The sequence below is a fragment of the Canis lupus genome, chromosome 35 (assembly GCF_003254725.2).
Source record: "Canis lupus dingo isolate Sandy chromosome 35, ASM325472v2, whole genome shotgun sequence".
NCBI classification, from domain to species: Eukaryota; Metazoa; Chordata; class Mammalia; order Carnivora; family Canidae; genus Canis; species Canis lupus.
This window is the reverse complement of record NC_064277.1, coordinates 12,915,944-12,935,999: the sequence shown is the minus strand read 5'-3', so window position 1 is coordinate 12,935,999 and position 20,056 is coordinate 12,915,944. Positions and strand designations below refer to the sequence as shown.

Genomic DNA, 20,056 nt, shown 5'->3' with positions numbered 1-20,056 from the left:
TGTACACTAAAAAAAAAAAAAAATAGAGTGCGCGTAAAATGCTCAGCCTCTTCTGGCATAAGTGCTTAACAGATGGCTGGGGACCCTGGGTGGTGCAGTGGGTTAAGCGACTCTTTTTTTTTTTCTTCAAGATTTTATTTATTTATTCATGAGAGAGAGAGGCAGAGACATAGGCAGAGGGAGAACTTGATCCCAGGACCCTGGGATCACAACCTGAGCCAAAGGGAGATGCTCAATCACTGAGCCATTCCAGGTTAAGTGACTCTTGATATTGGCTCAGGTCATGATCTCAGAATCATGGGCTCGGGCCCTGTATTGGGCTTCATGCTCCGCAGGGAGTCTGCTTGAGATTGTCTCTCACTGCTTCTCCCCCTGCTTGTGCGTTCTCTCTCTCTCTCTTAAAAACAAAACAAAAAAAAAGATTTACTTAAAGTACGTCATTATTGTTATGGACAGACCAGATTAGTGGTTTGAGTTGGGAAGCTGTTTGTCAGGAACTCTCATGGGGATTGAAGATGAGGGGATTTCTCCAAAGGACCTCTCTTCCTAATTTATAAGGAAGAAGGACCAGAGGGCACAGAGTGGGGTTTCAGCACCATCCCTGCTGGTGCTGAAAGAAACATTCTCAGCTGAAAGAAAATTGTGTGTGTTGGGGGTAGCGGGGGGGGCGGATTGGGAGGGCAGAGGCACCGAAGATGCCAACCCCGAGGGAAGAAAGGAGGGCAGAGTCGGAGCTGAGACACATGCAGTGTCGCCAGGAGTGAGTGAAACCCATGGGGAGCATGGAAGGAAGGGTTGTACGTAGCCTAGTTTGTTCAGATGCTTAATTCCTTTAAAACCAGAGATTTCTTTACTTTGCCTTCATTTTTGCTTTCCCTCTAGACTCCAGTTCTGCTTGATTTCCTTTGAGTCATAAAATCTTTTAAGGTGCTAATGGATCTCTCAGAAAATTAAATATCAGGATATGTACATACAATTTCCAATTTTAGTGGTTTCTCAAATCTTAGGTTAAACACTCTGGTTTTCAACCGTTTTCTAAATGGAACCCAAAGCTTCTGAATAGTCATTCAGATAAACTCTTTTTTAAAAAAGAAATTATTTAGGAATGCTTGGGTGGCTCAGTGGTTGAGCATCTGCCTTTGGCTCAGGTCATGATCCCAGGGTCCTGGGATCGAGTCTTACATCAGGCTCCTCGGAGGGAGCCCGCTTCTACCTCTGCCTATGTCTCTGCCTCTCTCTCTCTCTCATGAATAAATAAATAAAACCTTTAGGAAAAAATAAGGATAAATAAATTTATTTATTAGAGCGAGGAAGAGAGAGCACAAGGAAGGGGGAGGGGCTGAGGGAGAAGGAGAGAGAGAAGCCGACTCCGCACTGAGCATGGAGCCCAATGCGGGATTTGATCTTACGCCTCTGAGATCGTGGCCTGAGCTGAAATCAAAAGTCAGAGACGTAACTGACTGACCCACCCAGGTGCCCCTCAGGGAAACTCTTACACATACTTCAGAACCCTGCTCAAATGTCCCATCTTCGGCAGAGCTTCCTACCCCACCCAGGTCAGTTGGGCAGCCCTTCCTGCTCTCACTGCTTCTCCCCCTGTTAGATCCCATCATGTATAAGATACTGTAATCCCTCATATCTGGGTAGTCCTCTCTACTAGACTGAGAGCTCCTATCCATCTCTTGCACTCATTTTTCAGTCCCCGTGCTAGGAAACGTCAGCAGAATAGAGTATGAATGAAGACGATGAGTTCCCTGCCTGAATTGCACAGAAATATTTTCCACCTCCTGTGAATGGGAGGAAGAACTAGGAGGCTGTATGTGATGGGGCTCCGTGTGGGAGTCCTGCCAACATGCCTGGACCTCTGTGAGCCAGCCTGGAGGACCAGCAGCCACTTTGGCTTTCAGAAGATAAGGTGCTGTCAACACAAGTGGCATAATCAGAGGGGGGAAGGTAGCATTGGCCTCATAGATTTGCACCATCGATTAGATAGGGAGTGTGTAATTGGCAATGTGCTGGCAGGGAAGCGTGCTTTGAAGTTTCAGGCTGATTGTGCTAGGGGATGGCTGTGTCCTCGGGGTGGCCGGGTGGCACCTGCACACTCCAGGTGCCCAGGGATAACCTACTTGATCAGGGGCAGGAAAGGGTAGCTGCTCTTTGGGACAGCAGACGGCTAGTGTCTTTCCCTAGAGGTGTCGCTGGGAAGTCCCTGGCCTCTTGCTCCTTGGGGGGCTCATCTGGATGGAGTGTCAGCCCCTACAAAAGCTCTGATCTGGCACGCCTGGGTGGCTCAGCGTTTGAGCGTCTGCCTTCAGGATCGAGTCCCACATCAGGCTCCTTGCATGGGGCCTGCTTCTCCCTCTGCCTGTGTCTCTGCCTCTCTTTCTCTCTCTCTCTGTGTCTCTCATGAATAAACAAATAAAATCTTAAAAAAAAAAAAAAAAAGAAAAAGAAAAGAAAAAGAAAAAGCTCTGATCTCTGGAAAGAAATGTGGGCCCAAACTTGAGTTTGGAGAGTGGGGGCACAGCTGCCTGGAAGTGACTTAGGATCTCCTGGTTGGAAACCCGTCCTCTGCAGCACGAACCCCTCCTGAGGGCTGTGGATACTGTGGCTCATTACAGAAAACACACGCAGCAGGCTGTGGAGGGAGGGAGCTGGTTTCCTGTTTCCCCATGAGAGATCTCAGGAGGGCAGTAAAACTCCTTCTGGAATTATTTCATTTAAAAGCTTCTGACGAAGAGCAGGCACACGGTCTTGCATGTTGCTCTTTCAACTTCCAGAATTTTCCCACTGATCTCACTTCCTCCCCTCCTTCAGCTCCCTGATAGAGGTAAGGAAGGGTCCTAGGCCTCCCATTGTATGGACAAGGGAGCTCTCACTTTCTTCCCTGACAAGGGATCCTCCCTTGAAAAATTGTTTGTTCCAGCCCAAGGTGCTGTTGGGACAGACAGCATTTCCTATCTTCCCTCCTAAGTTTTTTGGTTGGCTAAAAATTAAATTGACGTAAGACAGACGTACAGGAGAAAAGCAAATTTCTTACACACGGGAGCCCCCATTAAAATATGGGACTCCCTGGCAGCCAGCTAATTGAGGCTTATGGATCGTAACCGAGCCGAGGAGAAGAGGACAGGAGTCTGGGGCTTCAAAGGGGAGAATGAAGACATTTCACAGGAAGATGAGAAAAGGCAAGTGTTTAATAGACAAATGCTTGCCAGGCCATGCAGATAAACCTTTCTGATATAAAAAGTTATCACTGCTAATAACTCTCTTCCTGGTTACAGCCCCTCTATCTGAATTCTTTCAGGCAGTTAAGGGGGAGGTAAAAAGCCTCCTCTTAGGTCTGCTGGGTCCTGATTGTCTTCAATCTCGAAATAATCCACATGCCAGGGTGGTAACATTCTGGGGCAATGTATTCCCCTCCCCTCAAGCCCCAAAAGACGAAGAAGCTTAGGCTCTTTGTGCAAAAGCATAAATGGTCTACAGTGGAGGCAGGCTCTGAAGACCTCCTCACAATGCCAGGGCAGTCCTGATGTGTTCGCTGCCACCCACCCGGAGTCACAGTGCACTGCCTTGACACATGTGGCGAGATGCCAAGGCATCCATTTCTGGGCACAGGGGCAGATCCCTCGGTGGAGATAGCCAAGCAGACGGTGATGGTATCATGGGTCAGATCACATCCCCAGGGGAAGGGGGCAGGAAGCAGCAGGGTGGCCACAGACACCATAGTCCCCAAATGCCCAGAAAGCTCCTGCTGTTCCTTTATGTCATTGTGAGCACCAGTGGGCGTCACTAAAACTCACCCAACTGCTTGGGAAAAGGTTTGGGGCTTGGCAAAACACAAAACACCCTTTCTTTCTCAGTCATGTCATATTTTATCTCTGCTTTCCATTTTGCATGGCCTGTTTATTTGGAGTGAAATTGAATCCATATGTTTCAAGTCCTTGATTTGTCTTGATCCTCTGCAGCATGATTTCCTTTAAGATGACATGGGGTCCCAGAGATGTGGATCCTTGGCCTTAGAAGGAGGACACCACATCTTGCCACAAGAGAGTATAAGCTCCTAAGGGAGCATGTTTGGCCTTCTGGTAAAGCCCTCCCAGAAGTGAGACTCCTCTGAGGGTCTGCAGAGCGGGGACCAGGGTCATATTCTTCCCCTCGTGGTTCCCCATTAGGAAGCAGCCGTTGGCTGTTTGGGGGCAGGAAGAGAAAGGGGACTTCTGTCTCTCCCTGAGCTTTTCTCCCTGAGAAATGGAGTCTTTCAGCTCCTGTCACCCTGGTGGTATCCATTTACCTTCATATCAAAGGAACACCAGAGTCGTGTGCTTCTTAGGGAGCAGTACAAGACTTGGGCCCCACTTGTTATTTCCTTTTCAGCACAAAATAGAGAAGGACAAAAAAAAAAAAAAAAAAAAAGGCTTTTCTCTAAAGAGGCTTTTCTAGCACTTTTTCATGGAATGGCATTGTGCTACAAGACACCTGAAAATCACAAAGATACCAAAGACCCGTGGTATTTTCTGAAGAGCCAGACCAAAGCCCAGGCTGACAGAGGCGATTTGGAAGGCAGGTATTTATGTGCTGTCTTTGGAAGAAACCCAGCATGTATTCAGTGGCATCTGACACACCCAGGATTGTTGAGGGTGTCAACCGTGTACCCAGACAACGGAAGTTCCCTTTCCACTGCATGTGATTTTAGGAGTGAGGGGATGCTCTGTGCCGTACTCATGTACTTACACACACCTGCACACACCCCGATGCACACTCACTGTGTCTGATGACTGGAAGTCTACAATTAGAATTATATTCCTTTAAGTACAAACTTTTAGCTATAATAGGAGTGAGGTCTGAGGATCTTATGTACACATGGTGTTTATCCCTGATAACATTGTATTGTGTAATTGAAATTTGCTAAGAGGGTAGAACACCTAAATGTTCTCTTGCACACACAAAAAGATCAACACGAGAGGTCAAACAGATGGTGGAAATACTTTCACAGTGCATACGTATATCAAATAACCGTGATGTATACTTTAAATATCTTGCAATTTTAGGGGCACCTGGGTGGGCTCAGTTGGTTAAGTGTCCGACTCCTGGTATCAGCTCAGGTCGTCAGGGTCATGAGATTGAGCCCTACGTCAGGCAGTGGGGAGTCTGCTTGAGATTTTCTCTCTCTCCCTCTCCCTCTGCCCCTGTCCCCCAAAATAAATGAATAAAAACTTTTTTAAAAATAAAAAAAAATCTGGGACACATGGGTGGCTCAGCAGTTGAGCGTCTCTCTTTGGCTCAGAATGTGATCCTGGGATCCAGGATCGAGTCCCCCATCGGGCTCCCCGCAGGGAGCCTGCTTCTCCCTCTGCCTGTGTCTCTGCCTCTCTCTGTGTGTCACTCATGAATAAATAAATAAAATCTTTAAATTTTTAAAAAAATTAAAAAATCTTAAAATTTTACACGTCAATTATATCTCAGTAAATCTGAAATAAAACAAAAATCGGAAAAACCAAATAAGCAAGCTTTGTTCTACTTTTTGTTAAGTAGAATTGTATTTCTTTGGCCTAAGCCCTTTGTTCTTGTTAAACTGCTAAGGACCTCGGAGTTTCAGGTTCTGGGCATTTTGATGGGGAGAAGCTGAGAAAGAGGACCTGAGGATTTATGGGGCTCCAGAGGGTGCTTTGCAGAAGTCCTACCAAGGGGTGGGGTCAAGGTGAGAGTGTTCAGAATAGAGAGAAAACGAATTTGCTTTATAAATCAGTGAAGGGCCTCCTAGCTCTGCATTTGGGGTTTCTTTTAAAACAGAAGTGTAATTTTGTTTTTAACAGTATGTCATAAAGCCTTTAAGAAGTTATTTTACAGGGGCGCCTGACTCAGTAGAGCATGCGACTCTTGATCTGGGGGTTGTGAGTTCAAGCCCCATGTTGGACATAAAAAATATATAAATACATATATACATACATACTTTAAAAATAAGTTACTGTACAGTTTATGATGGAGATGCCTGCTTCTTGGGAACCTGAGGGAACTGTATTCAGGCTTGGGGTGTGGGTATGGTTTTGTGTGTATGTTTGAATTGCATCTTCTGAAGAGAGTCTGTAGCTTTCATCAGAATCATAAAGAGGTCCTAAGGAATTGGAGCCAGGAGACCTAGCAATGTAGCCTGAGCCTCTGAAGCTTTCACAGTTCAGGGTCAGTGGAGCGCTCACCAGCCCGCTGGGGCACAGCACTGGGACAGGTCCACTGGCTCTTGTACCTGCCTGCCCAGCCTAGGCTTTGGAGGCACTCTCTGCCATCATGTGAATACCATCCTTCAAAGGTCTTTGTGTCTCCTCTGAGTTTATTTTAGTATAGATGCTGCCAAAGAGAGCACTCTCCTTTGAGTTTAAAAAAGAAAAGCTAAGGGACGCCTGGGTGGCTCAGTCAGTTGAGCATCTGACTTTGGCTGGGGTTGTGATCTTGGCATCTTGGGCTTGAGCCCCGCGTCGGGCTCCCTGCTCGGTGGGGAGTCTGCTTCTCCCTCTCCTTCTGCCCCGTCTTAAAAAAAAAGAAAAGGAAAAAGAAAAAAAAGCTAACCTTTTTTTCTGACCATAAAACTAGAAACTTAGGAAATACAAGAAAACGTAGCAAAGAAAATAAAAATGAGTCATAATGCTACGAATGAATTAGCCACTGTGAACATTTTGAGGTGTTTCCTTCCAGATTTTCTCTTTTTCTTTTGTATTTTTAAGAGAGAGTTGAGATCATAGTAGGTCTATGAATAGAGCCCTTTTCACTTCACATGACATCATAATCATCTTGCCTGCCATTAGAAAGTCTTTGTTAGCATCATGCTGGACGACTTCACAATTATTCTATTATACGGCTGTACTACAGCTTACATACCCATTCTTCTATTATTGGGCATTTGCATTGTTCCTGGCTTTTTGCTTTAATAAATAATTCAGTGAGAAGCCTCCTTGGGCAACAAGCCTTGCTTACATTTTAGATTATTTCTTTATGATAGATTCCTAGAAGTCTCCTTTGCATTTTGTAGGTATCATGAGTTAAGATGCTGCTGAGAGCCATCTGGGAAGTGTGGATATTGCTAAAGAGCGCAGGCCGCGAGGTGGGGCAGGCAGCAACGTTCACTGGGTGCTGTGGGTACAGTGGAGGCTTGAGAAATGAGAGCCAGTGTCTGTTTTTGAGGACTTTATTGTGTAGTGTGTAGCCACAACATACGTAACTAGCCTAACAGAAGAGATTCTTTATCTCCGAACGTTGGGGGAGCCATGCATGAGTTTAGAAAGTGCTAGGGGGTTTCGTGTCTGTTCACGTTACATTTTCTAGTGAAGGAGCTGTCAACAGCATCTTTTCATCTTTAGAGCTGCAAAGAATTACCTATTTCATGATGGCTTCGGGGGAATGTGTGGGGATGGGAAGTAAATTAATTTTCCCTATTTTTTTCTTTTACTATTTTATAATCTTTTTATGGTAGAAAAATAAGGCTTGTGAGTGGGTGAAGCCTCGGACTTCAGCTCAGGTTGTGACCTCAGGGTCCTGGGATCCAGCCCCACCTTGGGCTCCCGGCTCAGCAGGGAATGCGCCTCTCCCTCTGCTCCCGCCCCTGCCCCCCTCATGCTCTTTCTCCCTCTTTCTCTCTCTCTTCAAATAAACAAATAAAATCTTAAAAAAAAAATAGAGAGTATAATAGAAGAATAAGAAACTTTTTCTCATGTGCCATTAAGATGAACACGAGTGTACTAGGAAGATGACAGGTAGGGTCCTGGTTTGGGGGAACCTTGAGGTAGGGTATAGGAGAGGTCACAGCCCATACCTAGCAGGTGTGAGGCAGATTTTGGCAGCATTAGTCACCTGTCCTGGCAGTGACCTACCAATCCGTTTACATGTAAATCTGCTCCTGCCAGCATGAGCTGGTGTTACGTGAACCTAATGCCTACAGGGTCGTGTTATCAGAACATTATGTTTCGCAAGCACATGGCACATTTGGTCATACAAACCGATGTTTCCTTGTCCCTCTTCTCAACTGGTTGCTAAGAGTTAAAGGCGCTTCTTACTGATCATTCATGGTCATCAGAAAAGCCAGCCAGCTCTGCCAGTATGGACAAGGCAAGGAGATGTGGTCATTGTGTGGCTTCCAGGCCTTTCACTCAGGGCCCGAATTAAATGTGTGTGAGGAAATCGACAGCCCATTGATTGTATTTATTTTCTACAATCTGTCCTGACCATGTCTGTTTGTTCGGCTGGTTCTTCCACCGGGAAAATGAGAGCCATGTGCCAGACCGTGTCCTCATCCAGGCATCTCCACTGGACAGACACCCACAGTTGCAGGGACCTCCCCGCACCCCGCCCCCCCCCCCCGCCCCCCCGCCAAATCCTATCTCAGTCTAGCTTATTGTGCGATTTCATGGAGTTTGTCAAGTTGAATGCCTACAGTCAGGACAACTGGGATGGGATTGTATGTCTCGTTGCTCCCTTTCCTGTGGTATCTCCCTCGTCTATGGCTGGAGGGTCCCCAGTAGAGGGTCAATGTGCAGAGCATGACCAGAAAAGAGACATGTACCCTGACTCAGAAATTCTCCAACTCTTTCTACCTAGCAGCCTTCAATCTGGCTTACTAACAAAATCCATGTAATTCTATTATTATTATTATTATTATTATTATTATTATTATTATGTTCCAGTTGGCTGTCTCTACAGGTTCAGCTGAATTGTTTTCCTTCCCTGATTCTTGGCTTCTACAGAATAAATCCCTTTCTCATTCCTGTCAGTCTTCGTTCCTTTGATCCTTTGTTTTCTCTAGACCCAGAATCACTTAGTCTCCCAAAGGGCTTGAATCTACCTGTAATTTATGCATCCAGTACAGTCATCACATAAGCCTAATTGTTATTTGGCCTCAGCCGCATTGGCCAAAATCACCAAACCCCACCATGAAACAGATGGAGGTCTGGGAGGAACCAGCCACAGCTCACCCCTCAGATATAGGGAATACCCACCCACTCTTCCCGTCAAGAGCAGGGAAAACTAAGCAAACATAACTCTGACCACTGCCAGCCCTAATTCATAATGCAAAATAAACAAGCAGGATAACACTCAAAATATAATCCTTTGTTTGTGGTTGTAGAGGAGAGAGCTAAAAGCTTAGACCTTCACAGGGTATCATTAAGAAATTCTTCCTCATATTTAATCAGACTTGCTTTGGCTATGACTTAAGCTTACATATTCTGGTTCACTGAACAGAGACACCGTTCCCTTCTTTACCCATGATATTTCTAAGAATACATTTTTAAAAGAAATTATATTTAATATATATATAAAAGCTATAAAATATTTCATATGAAAGATACTTTAAAAATTTTTTTATTATATTTTTAAAGATGTTATTTATTCATGAGGGACACACAGAGACAGGCGGAGACATAGGCAGAGGGAGAAGCAGGCTCCCTGTGGGGAGCCTGATGTGGGAATTGATCCCAGATCACATCCTGAGCCAGAGGCAGACACCCAACCACTGAGCCACCCAGGCATCTGGAAATACACTTTTAATAAAACGTTTTATATGTGAAAAAAAGTGATATTGTGTAGGCCTTATGTTTTATATTTAAACTTTAATTTTATTGTTTTTTTTTTTAAGATTTTATTTATTCATGAGAGAGACACAGGCAGAGGGAGAAGCAAGCTCCATGCAGAGAGCCCGATGTGGGACCCCGGGATCACGACCTGATTCGAAGGTGGCACTAAGCCACTGAGCCACCGGGGCTGCCCTTTATCGGTATTTTAGAAGTAAAATATGTTTGTATATAAAATGTCATAGGGCAGCCCCGGTGGCTCAGTGGTTTAGCGCTGCCTTCAGCCCAAGGTGTGATCCTGGAGACCTGGGATCGAGTCCCACCTCCGGCTCCTTGCATGGAGCCTGCTTCTCTCTCTGCCTCTCTCTGTGTGTGTCTCTCATGAATAAATAAAAAATCTTTAAAAATAAAATAATAAAATAAAATAAAATTAAATTAAATTAAATTAAATAAAATGTCATAGACTCATAGAAATGAAACATGAAGTGCTTTATATCCTATAATATATATATAAAGGCACATAACCTATATTATAGGTTATTATATATATTATATATTTTATATATATAAAATTTTATATATAAATAATATATAATGTATAATATATAATATAAAAATAATATATACTTATATATTTTTATATGTATCAAATATATATAATTATATATATAAATAATATATAATAGATAATATAATATATAATATATAATATAAAAATAATATATAGTTATATTTTTATATATAAAATATATAAGTATATATAAATAATATATAATGTAATATAATAATATATAATATATAATATAATCTATAATATAAAAATAATATATATTTGTATATTATATATATATATAATTATATATAAATAATATATAATATAATATATAATATATAATATAAAATAATATATATTTATATACTTTATATATAAATATATAATTATATATGAATAATATATAATATAATATATAATATAAAAATAATATATTTATATATTTTATATATAAATATATATAATTGTATATATAAAATAAATAATATAATATGTAATATAAAAATAATATATATTTATGTATTTTATATATATAAAAATATAATTATATATAAATAATATATAATATAATATATAATATATAATGTAAAAATAATATATATTTATATATTTTTATATATAAAATGTATATAATATATATAAATAATATATAATGTATAATATTTATATATATGTAGAATTTTATATATATAAATAATACATAAATATATATATATTCTATACTGGTAAAATTTTAAAAACATCTCCAAAGCAGGGGCTATGTAAATATATTAAAATGAGTTAATAAATGGAGTTGTCTTAATAGCAAAGTAATCGACCGAAGTGTTTAAAATCGAATGGGGCGCCTGGGTGGCTCAGCGGTTGAGCGTGGGGCTCAGGTGGTGACCCCGGGGTCCCGGGATCGAGCCCGCCCGCATCGCGCCCCCTGCGGGGAGCCTGCTTCTCCGTCTGCCTGTGTCTCTCTCTGCGTCTCTCATGAATAAGTACACAAAGTGTCAAATGAAATAACGGGAACGTAGGCTGTAGCATGAGTAGAAGCTGGGCCCCGAGCCTGCTGCGTGAGCAACCGGGCTGCAGGCCGGCTGTGCCCCCGCCGCGCGCCCTCACGGCTGTTTGTCCTCCCGCCCGCAGGCATCGGCAAGAACGTGATCTGCGACCGCACGGCCACGCCGCTGGACGCCTTCCGCATGATGTCGGCCGCGCACTACTACCCCAAGCTCATGAGCATCATGGGCAACGTGCTGCGCTTCCTGCCCGCCTTCGTGCGCATGAAGCAGCTCATCGAGGAGGGCTACGTGGGCGAGCTGCAGGTGTGCGAGGTGCAGGTGCACAGCGGCAGCCTGCTGGGCAAGAAGTACAACTGGAGCTGCGACGACCTGATGGGCGGCGGCGGGCTGCACTCGGTGGGCACCTACATCATCGACCTGCTCACCTTCCTCACCGGCCAGAAGGCCGTCAAGGTGCACGGGCTGCTCAAGACCTTCGTGAAGCAGACGGACCACATCAAGGGCATCCGGCAGATCACCAGCGACGACTTCTGCACCTTCCAGATGGTGCTGGAGGGCGGCGTGTGCTGCACGGTCACCCTCAACTTCAACGTGCCCGGCGACTTCAAGCAGGACGTGACGGTGGTGGGCTCGGCCGGGCGCCTGCTGGCGGCGGGCACCGACCTGTACGGGCAGCGCAACGGCGCGGCGGCGCAGGAGCTGCTGCTGCAGGACGCCACGCCCGTGAGCAACGCCCTGCTGCCCGAGAAGGCCTTCAGCGACATCCCGTCGCCCTACCTGCGCGGCACCATCAAGATGATGCAGGCCGTGCGCCAGGCCTTCCAGGACCAGGACGACCGGCGCACGTGGGACGGGCGGCCGCTGACCATGGCCGCCACCTTCGACGACTGCCTGTACGCCCTGTGCGTGGTGGACACCATCAAGAGGTCCAGCCAGACCGGCGAGTGGCAGAACATCGCCGTCATGACCGAGGAGCCCGAGCTGAGCCCCGCTTACCTCATCAGCGAGGCCATGCGCCGCAGCAGGATGTCCCTGTACTGTTAGCACCTGTCGGGGGGCGGGAGGCCTGGGCCCGGGGCCCGGAGAGGGTGGAGGCTGCTGCAGAGGCGGCCCGGGCTGTGCGGGGCGCAGAGGTGGGGGGCGGCATCCGACAATGGGTGAGGGGCACCCAGTAAGACTGCTGGCAGGGTGAGCTCAACCTCAACCTCAACGGCCACCCCCCCGGAGGGGGGCAGGATGCAGGGGGGCCTGCTGGGCGTTTGCATGAAGGGGAGGAGGCCTAGCAGCTCCTGCTGCCCGCTGCCAAGGGAAGCAGGGAGGGGTTGGTGTCTCCCCCATCTCATCCGCCCCGACCCCTCGGCCTCCTTGGCAGGCTGAGGGCCCCTGCCATGCAATGGCAAGCGGAGCGGGTGCAGGCTTTCCACCCCCTGCGCCCGCCCCTGGCAGGAGAAGGCGCCTCCTTGGATGTCCACGGAAGCCTGTTGGTCTGGGGAGAGGCGGGGGTGCAGCGGGCCGAGGAGAGAGCTCGACGTCCAGGAAGCCACTCCAGATGTCTCCAGGAGAAAGCCCTTGGTAGCGCAGTGTACAGCGATCTTGATCGATTGGTGTTGCTCATAGGAAGCGGGTGGGGGAGCGTCTTCCTAAGTGGTTCGGTGCCCTCGGCCTGGCCTGCCATGGGGTAAGGGAGTGCCAGGAATAGCAAGCGGAGCAGGGCACCAGCCTTCTGGCTGCAGACAGAGGAGGCGGAGAATAAAATAGCCCTTGGGATTTGGCAACAGTCCAAAAATTGCAAGGAGCCACCTTATGCTACTACTTTGGGTGGGGTGGCACTGAGGGCAGGGGATGGGGCACTGAAATGTCCGTTCACGTGGCTCTCCAGCAGGGTCGGGGCCCAGCAGGAGTGGGTCTGAGCACCAGCGCGCAGGCTGGGCTGGGGGCCCCAGGAAGGTGAGCCCGCCCTGGACGGGCTTTGGGCTCTGACACCTGTGTCTCCTACCAAACCGATAAAGGACTTTTAGGAGATTCACCTAGCTTTGTGGATTTAAAAGGGAAGCCTTCGGTTCCAGGCAGGGAGAATCTTTTTCTCTTTAAGAAAAAAAAAAAAAAAAAAAGTCAAGGCTCTTTTCCTTAGCTTTGACCTACCTTAGCTTTCAAGATGCTGACACCTGCAAGCTTTTGAATAGGTATTAAACAAAAGGACAACCAGGAACATAATTTTCAGTGTTTCTCATGGGGGGTTTTAAAGCCCTTGGAGGTGTATCTTCATGTAGGGCCGAGAATGTTAATGTGGGGGGGAAAAAAACCCATGGTCTTCCTTTCCTTGGTTTCTTTGTCTCTTGTCTTGTCCCTCTCTGCTTAGAGAGAGCTCTTAGTGGAGGTGGTAGCCTGCAGGCTTGGAGGGGGCAGTTCCAAAGGGAGGAATTGGAGCTACACACACGCGCACACACACGCACACTGCACACACACACCCCTAAGCGGTCGTCAGCGCTCACCACCAAGTGTCACTGCAATTCAGCCCTTTCTTGAAAGGGACACCGAGTCAAACATTTTGAAAGTGGGGGGCTAACCTTTTCTTAGTCCTTCATCCCCCGTTAGCCCTTCGCCAGGGTCGGATGTGGAGACCGTGACTTGTAAGTCTCCATAGCTTTTGTTCCCAGGTCACAGAAGTCCAACAGTGGTCTTTGGCTCACAATTGAGCTTACAGAGTCCTTTCAGATGACTGGCGGTAGAACTGGAAGGGAATTTAAGGGGCCATGAGGACCTTCCCCCCCACCCCCCAGGCTCTGAGGAGTCAGAATCTGAGAATGAACAGAAGGGTCCGTTGTAGCCTCCATCCTCCTCCCTGGCTGCCCCTGGGTGCAGGGTGGGCATGTCCACAAGCACCACGGGATTGCTGGTCATTTTCTAGCACAGAGGAGGAGGGGTTGCCTTCCCAGAAAAAGTCACCCCACTTCCTGGGGGCCTTGCTGCAGCCTGGCTAGGTTAGCCAGCTGAAACTCTCCCCGGTACCTTATGGGCCCTAACGTCACGAGTTCGTGATGAGCGTGCTGCCTCTTGCAGGTGTCATTTCAAAACTAGAGATTTGGTGGAATGAATGAGTTTCAATAATAGTGTGAGCAGAGGGCCATGTGGTGGGCTGCTTTGTTTCAGGTTCTCCTAAATAGCCCCCTGGATAAATAACTTTTGTAGAAACAGTAGAAATAATTTTTTTTTTCTATTTAGCCCACAAGGCTGTGATGAAGGACGAAGGGAAAGGAAACTAGATGACTCTGTGGGTCCCATTTTTCTAAGTTGTTTGTAATATAAGTAGGCATATTCCGGAGGTTTCGATTATATGTTTCTATGCTTAACCAAAAGATTTGGGAAGTGTTTTTTTCTTCCAAAGGCCTCTGAGTTCTGTGATAAATGTTCAGTGTCTAAAACAAAAATTGTCATTTGAGGCTAGGGTATATAGAGAGAAACTATATTCTTTAAAAGAAGCATGAGAAATATTTTAGTAAGCATACTCAAATTTTATCTACTGAAATGCATGTCGTAGGTAGATGCAGGAAGAAGAGGAAGAGAAGACCTAGGTAGTTCATTTTTTAAATGCAAGAATTCTAGGAAATTAAGATACTTCCTTAGTGCGCCTTTTGCCCCTTTACTACCACTTGCAAAGCCTTGATTGGTAGCCACAATGGGAAGCTGTGATCTCAAGCTCTCAACAAAGCCTACGGGGGCAAGGCCCAGCACCTCATGGTGTGCTGTGGGGTCTGGGTGCCACCAGGTGACTTTGACCCAGGACGAGGCCCCTCTGGTTACTGTGTTTCAAAGACCCCATGTAAGGGAGGTACCGCTGCAAGGCCTTCATATTTAGTCACTGTTGCTTGGTTTGCAGCCATCATTGTGTAGATGCTTCTGGTCTTGGAAATTTGGGCTCATGCTACTGTTTGCTCACGCTACTGGTACAGAGAGGGTGGAGGTCAGTGGTGCTTACCTGGTATTCACAAGTGTTTGGAATGATCTGGGCTTACATGGAAAGTTTGGATTCTCTTGAGTTTTCTTCTGCAGAAAGAGTCCATGACCACTGCCAGCTCTTCTATGACTTCTCCTCTCCATGGGAGAGACGTTGCAGGTACCACGCATACTCCTTACCTACCTGGTGGCAAGTATCTGTATGTCAGGTGTATCTGGACCTTCCTTCTAGGGGCAGTCTCGGCTGACTCCACTTCAAGATGAGCTTTACCCGGACCCTTTCGAGAGCCATCCAGTACTCGCTGTGTGCCCACATTTCTTGATCACCCAGTGTGTGTAGGGTATTTTAGATAAATTATCTCATTTAACCCCCAATGCCACCCTGTGGTATTGGGTATTGTTATTCCCATGATACACATGAGAAAATCGGGGTTCTTCTGGGAAGAATAACTTGCCCCAAGTCACACAGCTGTTAAGCAGAAGTGGAGTCACCCGAATCCAAAACTTTTCTTCTCCAAACCACGTTAGCCTCCCAAGAAGATAGATTTGTTCACTCCTTATTGAACCCCCCGGGGGCGGGGTGGGAGCCGCTCCTCTCATGTCCCGTGGAGCATCCGTGATTCGCAGTGCCTGGGACCGGGACCTGCACCTGCACGGGGCTCAGCTCCCCTGCCATCCGCGCCCTCCTGTTGAGCAGGATGCCACATTTGATGTTCTGCTAGAAGGTTCCTTATAGAGCTGCAAATAGAAGCAGTCGATTCTTCTTCCCTTTCCAAAATGGAAATTGCACTCAGCGTCTTTTAAAATTGACTTTCCTAAGTTGATTTTGATTGTGATGCAGCAAACCGCAGGGTTGGGGATTTGCAGGACATCATTGGCCCGCTCTTAGAGGTGGCCTTGGATTTTGCTCTGGGTGGTCTAATACAGGAAAACAGTCTTCTCAGGGAGTGGGGCTTTTAAATTTCATTTGTCTGTGACACCGATTTTACCTGTGCATTGCATTCATACCTCTGCGCTCTCTCAACTCTCTTCATCTTGTCTCCTAGCCCCTAGCCCAGCTGTCGAATTTGAGCTGGGTCATAAAGCAGGTCTCGGATGGCATCGCTTTTATTCTGGTGGGTATGGAGGGAAATTTCAGCATGCTGGGGAGACATCCCAGGGAGAAAGTAGCTCCGGTTGCATCCGAAGGGACTTCTGAGCCTAGTGTCTTCACACCCTTTATTTTTCATCCCAGAGACTGATGGCGGAGGTCAACACGTTCCTTAGGGTTAGAACCAGGCCTGGAAGGTCCCATCCTGCTGTACATGGCACCTTCAGAGCTCTCAGATGGGTTAGGGAGGCAGAGAGGTGAAGTGACTTGTCTGAAGTCCCATGGCTAGTTGGTGGAGGCGTCGAGATTAGGACTCAGACCTGCTACCGGCTGTATTCCCTGAGCTCCCGCATTTTTTAGCAACTCAGTTATGTCTTGAATGTACTCAGAAGCTAGCTGGTTTTGGTGTCCCTGGAGACTGTAATGGGAACAGTTATCTGTAGTTTGTATTGTACTTGGCAAGGACGAGGGACACACATTTAGATGCCCATCTTTGAGATTTCCTAAGGCCAGCTCTGCTTAGTGCCCCCACCCACCCACTCCTCTCCTAGATACAGATCCAGGCCTTGGCTGGCTTATGATGCCTGCCCCACCTGCTGCCTCCTTTTTTGGCCATTAAAGCTCTGAAGTCTGCAGGGCAGAGGCCAGGACACTGGGGAGCTCATTAAGAAGTTATCAGAGCCCCACATTTCAGTTTTGAGGACAGGGAGGAGGGCAGTGACAGGACAGCTGTCTGTGTCTGCAGCGTGGCGTCCTGACAGGCAGCTGGCACTGCCCCACCTGGCCTGCCCTACCCTGGGCAGAGGAACAGGCTGGTGGCAGTGCTCGGAGTCTCAGGGACAGCCTGACTGAGTCAGGCTCCCAGAACTTCCCACGGGAGGGGCGAAGGCCTCCCATGCTGCTGCCATCAGAGGTGATGGGCTCAGTGGTCTCGGAGTCTGGAGGTGAGGCCAGAATCATACCTGAGTGACCACATTGGTTAGCAGTGGAAGGCGGTGGTGTACTGACCTTTCTCATCCTCGAGTCACAGTCCTTCTTTGCTGGAGCCCTGGAGGGAGCCACTGAAGCATCTCACTCTCAGTCTGGCTACTGAACTGTTGCACTACTGAATACTCCTAAATCTGTTGTACTCTTTTTCTGTTTAAACCAGCAGTGAGTAGACTCAACAAGACTGTGTCGTATGCAGTAGCTCTACGCTTAGTGCAGCATCAAAAGCTCGCCTGGGCTGGTGTGGGCAGGGCCTGCAGAATAACCATAGGTCGTGTCCTGCTGTTTCTCTCACTCCCCGTCCTGATCTGTTCTCTGCAGCCATCCTCACAAGGGCTAAGTTGTTGAATGAGCCCCATGACTTCTCCTTATAAACGCAATGACTTACCTGTGATTCTAGTCTAATCCCAGGTTCAGAAACAAAACAAAAAAAGCAAGTGACCTGACCAGCTACTTTGCTCCCCTCTTCCTCCTTCAGGCATCCAAACACGTCGAAACTTCATTGGTATTGTGCCCTGTGCCTCACCCAGGGGAGGGAGAAGTTTCTAGCAATTATGGCTTTCTTTTCGCTGCCTGGTGCTTTTACAGTACTACTTCTTTTTCTTTTTCTTTTAACCAAAATTACATTTGTTTGGTTGTCATTGTCGAGTATGTATTTATTGTGTTTTACAAACATGAGTATATATATATGTATGTATATGTATAAAACCAAACTTATATATAAAAAGTCAAGGCATGTATACTAGATATTTTAAAGAGTTATTTATCAAGGGGAAAAGATGTGTGTTATAAAGTAAACAGAGTCTATATTTTATATATAATGTAGATAGCAAAAAATAGCTTATAAATTATAGAAGGTTTTGGTTTTCTTTTTTTTATTATTATTAAAGCAAAAAAGAAAAAAAAAAGACAATGAATGCAACTGTTTTTAGTGTTTTTAAGGCCAAACCTACTGTGGGAGGTGACCTTCCCTACTGGGCCCTGAGGCCATGCAGTCTGAGCTCCAGACCCAGGAGCTGATGCCCACTGTTACCTCTGTGATGCTCAGGGGACTGTGGTTGGCATTGCTCAACCAGCTGGTGGGTGCCACCTTACATGTGGCCTTTTGCTGTCCTCCCCAATTTGCATTGGTGGGATAAAGAAATGGAAGCAGCAAATAAAGATTGAAGAGAAGATACAATTCCAGCTGTTTTCCTGTTTATTAGAGCCAGGTGCTCTAGCTCATGAGTTAGGTACCTGACCAGTCTGTGGGATCCAAAGCAAGAATGGGGGTGAGAATGATGGTGGTGCATCTGATGTGTGTGTGTGTGTGTGTGTGTGTGTGTGGTATAGAGGGAGGCTGTCCATGTGTCAGCATGCATGGAACTAAACAGTGGGAATCAACTGTCCTGAAGATTCACTGAATCTTCAAAAAACTGGAGGTTCTTTAGAGCGATCTGGTTCAAAATCTCATTTTGGAAATGTGGAAATGGAGGGGAGAGGCCACCTGACTTGGGAGGGGGCGTATGTGTGTGTGTGAAAGCTTCATCCAGACAACAAGATGTCAATATAGACTTTAGAATTCTAGAATTCTCTATTCTTTTAATATCTTAACCTCATACCTCACACTAAGCTCTGAAAGACCCTCTAGCAGGCTCACTTGTTCACAAGAGCATCTTTGCTGACTCCATTGTCAACGTCCAAGGGCCATCATCTTGGATGGAGCTCAGCCTAATTTCAGATTTGCATGACATGAGATTGCTCGCAGATGAGCTGGACTTCCCATCCTCTGCTGTCTTTCCAACTCTCCGCAAATACACACTTCCTCTGGGCTGTGCTTTCCCATCACTTAAAAACAGTTAAGAATTAGACATTATTGTACAAAGCTGCCTTCTCGTTAGTCACCCCTTGATGAGCAGGTCCTGACGTTAATGAATTCAGAACGTGATCCGTCCATTAAGAGAATAAAGCAGAGCCCTGCATCTACACGGATTATCACTGTGCTCGTGTAACACTCACATCTTAGGACACTTGTCCATCCAGGAGCTGTTCTGAAGAAGGCCGTCAGGGTGAGTGCATTGTCAAAGCCACAAGTACCACCTGCCCAAACACAAGGGATGGTTGCGATGGGGTCTAGTCCTCCGAGTGCCAGACTGCCCTGACAACCCACCCTGACGGGAGACTGCACTCTCCTTAGCACTTAGGTACATTTTTCAACTCAGAAACAACCATTTGTGCCTCCACAGATTTGGAATCTCGCTATGATGTTGATTTCCTTCCATTCAAGCCCATTTCTTGTTTTGTAAACCAGGGATTATCCTGCCTCCTATGAAATCACAGGATATGATTAGCAGTGCTTTCAGAGCCTCTCAATTTTTGCTTTAAAAGAACAGATGCAGTCGTATTGCAAGCCCTCCAGATTGTTCACTGGTCAAAGGAAGAGAAACCTGCGTGTCCACCTGTGCCCGTCTACCTCTCCCCACACCCGCCACCACACACAGATGCATAGCACCATTTTCCTGTTTCTCTTCTCTCCTGCTTCTTTTAACTTGTGCATTTTTAGCACATGTTGTGGCAAGTCTGGGTGGTTCAGTCTGAAAAAATAAACTGACTGCAACAATTGTTATGAAAATGAGTAACAGCCATACACAAAGTATGCAGAATTCTGTATAGAAATGGGGAAAAAATCATTTCGCTTCATTCTACATAGTAGGCTCCCATTTTATTAACCCACACCTACCTTAATCTTGCCTAAGCAGAAAAGATCCCTCTGCCCAGATATTCCTAGGCAGGTGCACTTGGCAGCGATGGGGCCTGCCAGCTGGAAGGCTGCCCAAGACAACGATGAAAAAGACGCCACTTCAGAGAGTTTGGGCCAAGTCACAACCAGATCGACAGCCGTACAGCCTCCTGAGGCCAAAACCTCTACACA

The 20,056-nt window shown here is 46.4% G+C and overlaps 1 protein-coding gene across 2 annotated transcripts in view; it reads left to right on the top strand.

Moving 5' to 3' along the window:
- The window catches only part of GFOD1 (glucose-fructose oxidoreductase domain containing 1), a 113,326-nt gene extending 95,001 nt beyond the window's left edge, over positions 1-18,325 (top strand). For both annotated transcript variants that reach the window (XM_035710436.2, XM_025444281.3), the window contains exon 2: positions 11,239-18,325. In XM_035710436.2, the coding sequence (XP_035566329.1) occupies positions 11,295-12,158 (864 nt within the window). In that variant the 5' untranslated portion in view covers positions 11,239-11,294 and the 3' untranslated portion in view covers positions 12,159-18,325. The remainder of the gene's footprint in view (positions 1-11,238) is intronic.
- Positions 18,326-20,056: the final 1,731 nt, after the last annotated feature.